Raw genomic sequence first — 12,282 nt, 5'->3', positions numbered from 1 at the left:
TATCCTCTAGCTATAGTTAGTTTTCAGACACTGACGGCCTAAGAAAGATTTATTAAATGATTCATTGTAATAACTTAAACCAGGGGTTCCCAAACGTTTTCCTGTCAAGAACCTCCACAATATGCATATCAGCCATGGACCCCAAATTTGAGAGGATTTTGTCATAAGGAATCCCATCAGGATTTTTTTTTTGTTTGAGCATAACAAAATCTTCATAGTCAGTCAATGAGCAAACTAGAATCACCATAAATTACAATCAGTCAAGCTGACCAACTATACTTCTTCCCTCCTTGTCCCAACTTCCAAAAAATGTGATAAAGGTAAAAATATTCTAGTCCTCTTTTTTGCTGGGGACCCACCATAACCCATTTAAGGACCCATGTTGGTCTCCAGGTCCCAGTTTTAAAACCACTGAATGAAACTACCCAAGACTGTATAAAGAACATAGCCTTCCTTGCACAGCTGCATTCTTAAATTTCTTCTTACATATTACTAGTAAAAATAACCTGATAATATAATATAATGTTGTAGGCAACATTTACAGGAGGCACCCTGCTTCCTCGTGATTACTTTAACTTTTGATACTTTGATTTTGTCATTAATACTTTTGTGCCTCTATTCTTCATTATATGAGACTATAGATATCCTCTCTTGGATATTGTTATATCCTGATATGGTTTGAAGGTTGCATGGCAGTAAAGTGATGCAATTTTCTGAACTAACCAGACTTTTTTTTATTTACCTTTACCCACCAAGTCCTTATATCACATAATGGTGATTAGTTATTTGAAATTTGATGGTGTTAATAATTTTGAAAGTGCCAATAATCATCTCTACAATATCGTTGAAATACGTTATATCAAGGCATTTAGTCCAAAATATTGTGAGATTAAACTTTTTTTCCACATCAACTAGTCCTAAAAGTAAGTGAAGAGGTGATCCAAACTTCCCACCAGTGAAAAAAGCGCAGTGGGGTCAATATACCCCCTTCAGCCCCTCCTCTCTCCTCCTGTCTTCCCAACAGCTGCCTCTGCAACAGTAGTGAGTGGGCGCAGTGGATCATTGCCTGCCTTGCCTGCCTGTGGAAACTCGGCCAGGCCTTGGAGCTTTCTTGGCTCTTTGTGTGAACACATGTGCGCAGAAAGGGCGCGCTGTCTCGGAATGATTTGGTTATCCTGGCCTTGTGGTTAGTCACTGGGCGGCTGGAGTGTAGGAGTGTAGAAGATCTACCTCCCCCCTCTTTTACCCCAATAGCTACCCCCTCCTTAAACACACACACACTCACATTGACACACACACTCCAGTTCACCAGTAGGCTAATGTTGAGCCAGTCGATGGGCTCCTTATGGCTTCCAGATTATTCGATAAACCGCCGCTGAACTCTTATGAATTTCGCGCGTGTAGATGAGTTTCTGAATCGATCCGCCGCAACCGGTGGTTGTTTTTGCTGCTCTCTCACACAAAGCTGCTGTAGTGGAACAACCTATTGAGTCAAGCTGTGAATGAGCTAATAACTGATTCCCATAAGTCAACTCAAGTGCAATACAATAGAGCAAGACCATTCATAATCCTTATATTGACCTCCAACACTTTCTCTTGCTCCAGTAATGTTGTAAAACCCCGTGAAAACGCACACAATCATTTGATAAAGCAATGCAGATACTGCACAACAACCCTCTTTTTGCAGCTATTCTTAGTAAATGTATGTTTGATGAATCACATCTCGTCGAGAAGTAGTCTGTTTTGAGTTTGGGCTACTTTTAACACACCGAGAGAAAGAGTGCTGCAGCCTCATAACCTGAGCAGGCAGCTACTGCCGCTGTCGCCGAGCCAGAGCCGTGTGTTTAAACAAGCTATAAAAATGAATTATTACCAAACGCATGCAGAGACTCAGCCCCCTTTTAGCCCAGGAATTGGGGAGTCCCGTATGAAAATGTAAGTGGGGTTTTATTTGTGCACATTACGCCACAATTGGTCTCCTTAATGTCCGTCTCATTCATGCCACGGAGTGATTTATGAGCTCCTGAAGGCAAACATGGCTCGGGTATTTGCCTGCAACATGCACACAATGTTAAGAACCCTGTCATGCTCAGATCCGTGCGGGCATATTTGCTTTTACTCTGCAAAAGTATGAAGTTTGAAGGTGAAAATAAAGATAATCTGCATTTGGATTCCTGCATGCAGCGTGAAATTCTGCTATCGTTTGTGTGTAACTGAAAATAAATAAAAAGTAATTTCAGGAAAACAAATGCTATTTGTCTCCAATAATTCGTTAATTAACTGCTAATTTGTAGATATTTAAAAGTCATTTTACTACATTTAAAATAAAAAGTTCGATCACCAAAGTTTTAAGTAAGAAAATGAGGTGCATATGCATTCTTCTTCCTTTTTTTTAAATTAAAATTAGACTTATTATCTTTCAGTAAACTATTTCAGACATTTCTATATTTAAAGATACATATAAATGTTGAAATTAAATTCTACAATAAAAGTAAAATTCAATCTTGTGTGCCTTCACAACTCAACGCGGACCACGCTATTTATATTCATTGCCAACCTGTTGTTAAATTTGCATAACGTCTCTATCTTTCTGTGCCCTACTTTTTTTTAACTTTGCATAATTTCTGTATGAATAATTCAATAAAAACATAAATAGAAAAAGAAATGACTCAAAACACCAAGAAAAAAGAGGATTGTAGCAAGTTAATTGTATTCTAACAAAAATATCCAAGACATTGGAAGCTATACAAAAATAAAAATGACCAGGTTCCATAGGCCTAATATTGTATAATTATTCACATACGCTCATAATTTCCATTCTTCAATTTGTTATGGTAATTACAAGTCACGTTTGCTATTTCAGTGATTTAATTTCATCCTTACCTTGTATTAATCGTCACGTCAAATATCAACAGAGTAAATGTGCCGAATATACAAATAAGATCAGAGTTAATACCATCGTAGCCTGATATTTATTGTCCCAAACAAAAAAAAAAGAAAGTAACTGTGATTGATTTCAGTTAATAGTTCAGATGCTGCAGATCGATTGTTGTTAGAGACTCCGAGAAAAAATAGAAACTGTCCGTAGAAATGTCCACGGGGCTGTCCAGAGACTCTGACAGGCTCGGCGAGGCTGCGTCGGAGAGCTGTAAGCAGGAATCCGAGGAGAAAGGTTGAAAATCGTGTATAGAAACATCCAGGGCCGGGGGACTGTCGCCATTGTCCGGGCCAGATGCCGAGCCCGGGCCCATTGTTGACATGCAGCCCGGAACAGTGGGTGACGGGTTGGGAAAATGTTTCAGATTTTTGTCATTGCTGTTCAGCGGCGCAGCAGCAAAGCCCATGGCCTCGCCATTGTGAAGCTGCTGCTGCTGCTGCTGTGTGGAGGAGTTGTTCTGAAAAGAGCAGGTATCTCTCTCCAGCTCCAGCAGGGCCCCGCTCCGCTCGTACAGGGGGCCCTCGTCGTCCTCGTCTGTATGGATGCCGTCCTCTGCGCCGGGCCCTTTCCCCTCCCCGTTGTGGTTCTCTTTGCTCTGCGTCTGTCGCTTGTGCTTCATGCGCCGGTTCTGGAACCAGACTTTGACCTGCCGTTCGGTCAGATCCAGCAGGGCCGCTATCTCCACCCTCCTCGGCCGGCACAGATACTTGTTGAAGTGGAACTCCTTCTCCAGCTCCAGCAGCTGCGTGTTGGTGTACGCTGTCCTCAGCCGCCGGGAGCCCCCTCCTCCCCCGGCGCTCTCCACGATCTCAGGCGAGCCTGGAAAATAAAGCAGCACGGTGGGATTAAAACGCAGGGACACAACAAGTTACATAACCTCCGTGAATCTAACATCGTGACAAACCACTAGAGAGAAGCTCGCTGCAGCAAAATGGCCGCTGGAGCTGCACTGACCCGAGCCTATAAACCTTTTATATCCAGAAAATCATTAAAGATACTCATCAGATTGTTTTACACATAAAATAAGCTCCACCATGAGCGTGAAGCAAACACTCTATAAAAGCAGCGAGCGAGGTCCAGGCTGGTGTGGGATACTAATGAATGCTCCAGCTGCCCTCCTCGGCAACGGCACTCCATCACTCTTCGTTACTGTCACACATCAAAACTCTGCTACGGCTAGAGGAATAAATCATCTTACATCACCAAACTTTAGCCAAACTTTTTCTTTTTTCTTGCTTTCAAAGACAATCACAGCAAAGCAATAACCACAAATCCATCAGAGGAAAACATATCCAGACTATTTCTTTTTAAAGGCCTCAGCGTGAGCTCCAATTTTGGCAACAGATAGTAAACACTTTTGTAAAAGTGCTTTTGAAATCACCCACCTTTCGGAGAGAAGCACACAGGTCCATTGGTGATGGTGGTAGTGGTGGTAGCGGTGGAGGTCGGCAGGTGGTTCCTCTTGGACGCTTTCTTCTCCCGCATCCAGGGGTACTCCGGGGGTAAGGAGGCTGTGGGCAGCGGGCTGCATCCATCGGGGCTGTGTCTGGGCCGGCCGTGCCGCGGATGGCTGCCCGGGTTCAGGCTGGGGATGGTCTGCTCAAAGGGAGGAGGAATCAGTGTCGGGCGTGAAAGCGTCGAGCTCTTGATTGATGAACTTTGAAATGAATCAGCGACAGGGGGGAAAGATGTCAGGCACTCAGCAAGCGACGGCTGACTATTGATAAAACCGCTCTCTCGCTCGAATTCGTAATTCATCTCCGCTCCCTGAGAGCCGAGGAAAGTTTGCAGCGCGTATTTTTATAAATGTTGCGGCTCAGCGAGGACGAGGAAGAAGAAAAAATCATTAAGAAAAAATCTCCTGGTGGTGTTTTTTTCTATTTCACTGATTACGGCCGTGTGGGGACCGAGCTACTATTAAACTATTGAATTCATGGAGACAAGGTTGAAATTGGACCGAATTGCCTGTCACATGATTACCTCTGCCCAATGACAATTTGGGGTTTAATCAAAAGGAGCCACTGTCTGCCTGATTGATCCAAAAACTCAAGATGAAGAACGCCTCGCTCAGCTGGGGGACGACTGTTTTTATTTACATCTTTGTCCGCTCAGTTTATCCTCCTCTCAGCCCCTCCAGTCCAGTCCACTAAGCCACAAAATGTGTGTTTTTAAGAATGGCTGACGCTCACTATTACAGGGAAGGAGCCCAGCCTAGGGTACGCGCGGATTCGTGCACTCCTCTTTCTCGTATTGTTTGAGGATGTCAGTCGAGAACGCCCCCACCACACACACACATACACACAGAAAGACACACATACACATTTCACGCCAGTAGCTATTCATATAGGCAAGAAGAGTCTGGCTTCAGAGGTGAAAAAATGAAAAAACATACCCCAAAAACTGATATGGAGCAGCAAACCCCAACAATCCAGCCTGTTCAGTAGCTCCAGTAGCTCCAGAATAGATGTGATTCTTCAAAGATGCGTAATAATGAAATATGCAGTGCATCCATTGACATGTGTTGCAATAAAAAGCCCATCCATTAAGTTAATACTGACGGATATGACACCATTTCATCCCATAACAGCTGTTTGACATGTATACATAAGGTCCAGAAACATGCTGTAAACAGATACACACGTGTGTATGAATGTGCGCTCACAAACATTGTTTTATTATAGGCTATTAATGTCTCTCTGTAATAATAAAGGTTTTTCGTTTATTCCACCAAGAGTCATTTTATGAGGAGGTCATGTGAGCCCATGTGCGTAAACATACCCACACACAGTAGCCTAAACAAACAGGAGCTCTCTCTTTTGTGATTGCTAATAATATCGCAATAGTCACATATTTTATTACCAGAAGCTGCCAAAATTGTTTGCTTATTTTATTTTTTACCATTATTTTTCCTGTGCTTGGGACCATTTACCAACCCAAAACATCGGCATTTCACGTTTAGGGGCCGAGAAACATTATATTATAGGCTTTTTAAAAATGTGACCTCTATATGATATTAAAACTAGTATTAAAGATTTTTCGTTTATTCCACAAAAGATCGATTTGATGAGGAGGTCATGCATGCCTATGTGTGAAAATACCCAAACATACAGGAGCTTTTTCTTTTGTGGTTGCTGTATTCACATTTTTCAATAACCAAAAGCTGCCAAAATTGTTAGCTCATTTTATTTTCCTCATTAGTTTGCAGTGCTCAGGATCCTTTACAGACCCACAAACGTCGGTATTTGACGTCCTGGTGTGTTTACAAATAATCAAATTCTACTTATTGTACTTTTAAATATTATCCTAATATTTAGAATGATTTTATCTTCACGTCAAGAGTGAAAAGCCTCAAGCATAGAGCTAACATACAGGGCGGACAGCAGCTCACAAAAGCTGCCATAATTGTTAACGTATTTTGAATATTATCCTAATATTTAGAATGAGTTTATCTCCATGTGAAGAGTGGAAAACCACAAGGCTAGACCCATCAGTAGCTACCCAAAGCTGCCATAACTGTTAGCTGATTTTCAATATTATCCTAATATTTAGAATGCTTTTATCTCTATTTCAAGAGTGGAAAACCACAACCAACATACCAGGAAGACAGTAGAACCTAAAAGGCATCTCACTGTATTTCCATCATCAATTCAACCTGAAATTGCAACACCAACACCTCTACAATCGACCATTTACAACGAATCCATTTGCAGCGTTATTATGTAGATGGAAGTGTTATTGAATGGCTCTCCCCCCGCAGTGTTGCAGTGGTTTTACAGCCCTTCCAGAATAATCTGGGAAAGCCACATTTGGGATGTTTTTCGTCAAGCAGCACAGGCAGTACATGCTGTATTTTCATTCATTCATTCAAAACAGAAAGAAAAATTATGGCTTTGTGAGTAAGAAGAGAGGAAAGAGGAGAAGAAGTGGTAGGCCTCTCTCAGTTTGTTGCTTATACACCAAACAAAGAGTCCTGGAAGCCTGTGCGCGATCAATCTTACTCGCCAAAAGGTCTGACAGCTCGGTGCCCTCACAACACATTTAAGGCTTCTAACTCTCCCCCGGATCAAATGCAGCCAGGAAGCGGCGAGAAACACTGGCCACTCAGATTAGAACCAGTTTCTGCTCGCAGTCAGAGCCGGGCTGTCGCTGGAGGGATGTTTTAAAAGATAAATAAGAATCCAGCTACACAAGATGCCACCATTTCCTTTACTGAGGAGGAGGAGGTTGTGCGCCAACGGTGAGTAGGGCGAAGCAGCTTCTCCACCTGGCTTTTATAGCGTTGAATTGTGAAAGATATTTATACAAAGACATGTGTAGTATTTGTCGTTTTTGGTTTGGATATGCAGGTTTTGTGAGGGGACCCTGCAGACCTTGGGGTGAAGGACAGAGTTGCTAGGGAAAGAGATGGATGGCTTTTTTGGAATTACGCACAGGGCTTTGTGTGCGAGGAAAAGAGTGGGTGGCGGCATTTAGTGGACCCCAGCCTGTCCTACACACTTGTCTTTACAGCAGGATTGATTTAGGAGCACTTTCCCACGGATGAAACCGCAATGAAAGAAATACAAATCTTCTGTTTCACTTAAAACCTTATTTATGTGCTACCTGTTTGTGTATGGCACAAAATAGGTCAATTCAGTGTCTTGCTGTGTATGCGTGTGCTTGTGTCTCAGTGTGCGTGTGTGTGTGTGTCTGTGTTGGATGCTCAAATACTCAGTGCATTTTTTTTTTACTGTGACACACCATGGTTCAATTGTTCTAGGTTTCCCTGCTAACCATATGTCAGGGCTACTAATGTTCATGCCCTCTTATATCAATCAGATTTGCCTGAAGATGATTTCTTGGTCCAAAACCAGTAAGAACAAATAATACTGCAGATGCACAGAGGCATAACAAAACAAGAAGAGAAACATGGCACAAAAATGGTTTTGATAATTTGATGTGAAATGTAGAAAAGTCTTTTAAACATGCTAAAAAAAATCTATGCAATTTTCATGAAAAAAATTAATATAATATAATCTTTAAAATGATATAATCATTTTAGCTCCGTGTGTGCATGTGTTGTATTTGTAAAATTCAGAAATGCACACGAAATACTACAAACAATGAAAAGAAATGCAAAATTAAAAAAACAGATGATAATGCACCCTTCATTTTAACAAAACACAAATACAGGAATACATTGCCATTTTCAGCATTTTGTCTGCGTTTTTCAGCCTTTTTCAGCTCTGATAACCATCTACATATAATCGAAGCATTTCTTTTTGAACTTGCACCCCTAAGTCTGCAGAATAATTCGACAAATAAGCCCCTGTTGCCATTCTAATTCAGTCTGTATCCTCTCTGGCCGCACTTGACTGACTGAACATATCGGAGGGGAATTATTTTTCAAACGATTTCTCATTTAGCTTGTTGTCTTCTTGCAGAATCTTCATGAAGGGCCCGGGTGACATTTTTATTATTATGGATGTGCCCACGCGGATGAGAGGAGGGGAGAAGAAGGCCACCCGAGAGTTTTTCTTCACGTCGAATCAAAGAGGAAGGAAGGGAGAAAAAAAAAAATCAAGTAGCGTTTATTCAATATTTGGCTATTGATATCTGCGGCCATTTTTTCCCTTTATGTTGATGAATTTTAAATGTGGGCACTGGTTTCACTTTAATTTGTATTTTGTATGCATGAATATTATACAAATATAGAGATTTACAAATTATTTTCCATGGTTTATTGTTCAACTGCATTTTATTGTATTGGACTTATCTTGTCTAAAAATGTGTTTTTGCTTTCGTATCATCATCTCTACAATTCTGCACCGTCATGAAATATATAACAAGATCAATAAAACGTAATTGCAAAACTATAAATATATTTTGACATTTTTATTCAAGAAACTGTCCTGAATTTAATTTTGTGACCACATGAAATGCTTCTGATGTGTTCAAATTAAAACTGCGAATTATAGTTTCAATTCTTTTTATTTATTTCTTCGAACTGGAGCAGCATGGAATGTGTGACATCGAAAAAAGAAATTAATGTCTGTTTCTTTTTTTTTTTTCCATTTTTACTTCAATAAAGAAACTGCTAACGTGTGTCCTTCTTTCCACCCTTATTGCATGACTGATTGATTTTACATTCGCTGAGAAAAGAAAACACCTCCTCGAAGAAGAAGAAGAAAATGAAAACATAGCCGATAATTGCAACATGGTGTTGCTGCTGCAGAATGGGCTGGGGGAAAAAAGGGCCGAGACGCTAACTTTTCCACTAACCTTCTCCCCACACAAAGATCGCAGAGGTGTCAAATAATACTAAAGGACTCCTTTTATCTTTACACCTTACAAAATAAATAACATTAAAAAGTCCAATAGAACAACACAAGCAAGGGATGCTGCGTGTAAGCTCATGACCCTTGCTTTTTTGAAAATGTATTTTCCCTCATAAATCCCAACTCGTGGCTCTTGAAGGATCCTTTCACACAAGTGCAACAAAATGCAAAAAAAAACAAAAAAACAACACAATTCTTCAACTGCGGATAAATAAAAGACGGACAAATTCACATTAAAATGAATAACATGTGTTCATAATACCCTGTTTGAGCTTCAATTTTAAAACAAAATTAAAAAATAAAAGATTAAATAGGCCTATGCATATACTGTGCCCCCCTCCCTCCCGCTCTACAGCCCAGATAAAGGTCTTTGTGAGACAATGACAACGAGCAAATAGAGAAAAATTCAAGCAAGTCGTGATTATTTGTCCTACTCTACTTCACACATCAAACTATAGAGAACATAAACAAAGGCGGAGAGAGAAGGTGGAAGCCTGGTGAGGTGAGGAGGAGGCGCAGAAACAAAGCGGTGATGTGTCTGGAGGTGGATAAGACAATGGGGCGGAGTGATCCAGCTACAGATGCGTCAGTTTGGGCGCTTCCTGGATTCTTCCCTGAGAGTAGTGCGTCGTTAGGTCTGTGTACGTCGGTGTGGGATCACACACTCCGTGATGCTGACTGTTGCCCATTGTGATTGCTCCGTTGTAGTCCATGTTTGTGGCCGGCGGGTGCGGGAGGTGGGTCAGACCGAAAACGGAGGTCCCAGAGTTGGGCATTGAGTCGATGTAACCTCCGCCGACATAAACAGGGCTGCCCTGCATGTGCGTCCCGTAGTTGCCATTGCCTTGGAGAGGATGCGCGTCATACTCGGGCGTGGCCGAGTCGGTCCCGGGATACCTCTTCTGGGAGGGCGGGCAGTTGTTCAAAGGAGGGGGGTATGACGTGGCCATACCGTACGCGTTTTGATGAGGTTTATTGTAAGACGTCGGCGACTGGGAGTCATAAGGTACACTGTTTACAAGAGAATGCATAGAACTGAGGTATCCTCCGCCTCCTCCTCCACCGGAGGCCGGGCCCACGGGACTCCGAGGGGACTGTCCGCCAGGGGAAGGCATCATCCCGACGCCTTTCTGATCCTTCTTGTACTTCATCCTGCGGTTCTGGAACCAGATTTTGATCTGTCTCTCTGTGAGGTTGAGCAGGTTGGCCATCTCCACCCTTCGGGGTCTGCAGAGGTACCGGTTAAAGTGGAACTCCTTCTCCAGCTCCACCAGCTGGGCGCTGGTGTAAGCTGTCCGGGCCCTCTTCGATGCTGCTGACCCCGGAGGACTTTTGTCTCCGGGGCAACTCTCCACTGTCAGGGGAGCAGGAGAGGAGAGTGTCAATCAGTAATCCATTACAGACAGACAGAGAGGTACAGAGGCGGACAGGAGACTGAGAGTGAAAGCAAAGCAGCTGATAACAGAACTTTCAACCATCAGGAGGGGGTGGGGTGGGCTGGTGAGCAAACAGCTTAATAGATGAATATGTCCTGCTTCACTACTTCAATAGGGTTTATCATGGACTCTTTCTCACCCTCCTCCTCTTAATGTACGCGCGCCCATGTGTTGGAAATATCACAACATTTTGATAAATCTGCTCCTAACTGGGGTTATCACGAGGTCTCCATAAGACAATTAACAATCAATGTATGGGCACTGCTAAGGTGCAAACGCTACGGTAACTGCACAGAGAAAAAATGTTACTGGAGAATAGCGGGTCAATATCTGATATGGAACCAGGTAACCTCAGATTTCCTACTAAAACATTTTGACCCTCATCTCCCCCCGTAGTCACAGAGTCGCTGCACACGCATAATACAAACACGAGCATTATGTATTCCTTAGGGGTGTATAAAGCAGCTCGCCTTGCCCTCACTGATAAGCCTCCCCCCTTTAAGAGGCTGGATCTTGGCTGCAGAATAGCAAGGTGCTGTTGGTCTACTTACCGCTGTGGCAGGCGGCCAACACTTAATAAATTTCACTACCTGCCGCCCAAACCTGGAGCAAAAGGAATGCAGCATGACATAACCTGACCCATTCGGTTGTTACAGAGATGAAAGACAAGTTACCACGAGGAAGAGTAGGAATATGCATGTATGTAGGGCAAATCTCTTGTGATACCGATTATTATTATTGTTGTTGTTGTTGTTGTTGTTGTTGTTATACACAAGATACTGATTTGGGAAACGCGTGTCAAGGGTAGGATTATTGTCTGGCCTAAGTGCGTAAAAAGTGCGTAAAAGGCTTTTCATAAATGTTAGGACCTCAATGTGTTGTTAAAACTAATGACAACACCTCCCCAGGCATAAATCACAATGAAGGGCGACACACTGCTTTGCATTTTAAAGTATTACTGCAGTACATATAACTTAATTAGAAAATTGCCCACAAAATGAGGGTGCATGGGAAGGTGAGCATCCCCGAATTTTTAGATAATGGCGTTTATTTACTTAGAGCCAAACACCAGCCCTCACCCTGATCCACCAAGGTTTCTTCTAATCATAAAGGCAGGAGCATATGTACATAAAATGTGTGTATGAAGCGAATTTAGCTCTTACTGTAGACGACTATGCATAACCTAATTAATTTTTTTCTAATTTATTTGGCAAAATATAAAGGTCATATTAAGATGAGCATCATTTTAGGTTAGTTCTGTACAAGTAAATACCCAAAACCAAATTCCCCACCCTGACCTACCAAGTTTTTCTTCCCATCAAATAGCAGGAACTGGCTTGCGCACGTGCGTAAAACGTGCGTAAAAGTGAGAAGTTACCCACATAATTGATAAAAAAAAAAAAAAAAAAGAAGGTGACCGGAGGAAGAGAATCGTTTACTTTTGGGCTAGGGTCTATGTAAATTAAGACCCCCCCAAGAACACTGACTCACCAAGCCTTTCTCTCATTAAACAGTAGGATCTGGCGTGCGTACGCGTAAAACCTGCGCAAAAGGGTTTGCAAATATTTAAGCGCACCAAAGCGTTGTTAAA

General features: G+C 42.2%; 2 protein-coding genes and 1 long non-coding RNA gene across 8 annotated transcripts in view; 1 reads left to right on the top strand and 2 right to left on the bottom strand.

Annotated features, from left to right (window-relative positions):
• Window positions 1-2,688: 2,688 nt before the first annotated feature.
• Window positions 2,689-6,039, bottom strand: LOC146312844 (homeobox protein Hox-A2a). Its single transcript, XM_084739311.1, has 2 exons — window positions 4,324-6,039; window positions 2,689-3,757 (listed from the first exon to the last, which is right to left on the bottom strand). Exons 1-2 carry the CDS (start codon window positions 4,694-4,696, stop codon window positions 3,021-3,023), a joined length of 1,110 nt encoding a protein of 369 aa, XP_084595437.1. The 5' UTR covers window positions 4,697-6,039; the 3' UTR covers window positions 2,689-3,020.
• A 5-nt stretch (window positions 6,040-6,044) lies between these two features.
• Window positions 6,045-9,022, top strand: LOC146312843 (uncharacterized). The gene is made up of 2 exons (XR_014772063.1): window positions 6,045-7,175; window positions 8,362-9,022. It is a non-coding gene; the product is annotated as an uncharacterized LOC146312843 (long non-coding RNA).
• Window positions 9,023-9,379: 357 nt separating this feature from the next.
• The window catches only part of hoxa3a (homeobox A3a), a 34,855-nt gene continuing 31,952 nt past the window's right edge, over window positions 9,380-12,282 (bottom strand). For all 6 annotated transcript variants that reach the window (XM_084739305.1, XM_084739304.1, XM_084739309.1 and 3 more), the window contains one exon: window positions 9,380-10,609. In XM_084739305.1, coding sequence (XP_084595431.1) covers window positions 9,831-10,609 — 779 coding nt within the window. In that variant the 3' untranslated portion in view covers window positions 9,380-9,830. The remainder of the gene's footprint in view (window positions 10,610-12,282) is intronic.

This window comes from Lutjanus erythropterus, chromosome 16, assembly GCF_056507025.1.
Source record: "Lutjanus erythropterus isolate fLutEry1 chromosome 16, fLutEry1.hap2, whole genome shotgun sequence".
NCBI classification, from domain to species: domain Eukaryota; kingdom Metazoa; phylum Chordata; class Actinopteri; order Lutjaniformes; family Lutjanidae; genus Lutjanus; species Lutjanus erythropterus.
Note: the sequence above shows the minus strand (reverse complement) of the source record. Positions and strands in the feature narration are given on the sequence as shown.

Bases quoted from the DNA above. Each gene is read 5' to 3' on its own strand.
- LOC146312844 (XM_084739311.1), bottom strand. From the start codon at position 4,696: ATGAATTACGAATTCGAGCGAGAGAGCGGTTTTATCAATAGTCAGCCG. The intron at 3,758-4,323 runs GTGGGTGATTTC...TTTATTTTCCAG, and splicing joins TGTGTGCTTCTCTCCGAAAG to GCTCGCCTGAGATCGTGGAG.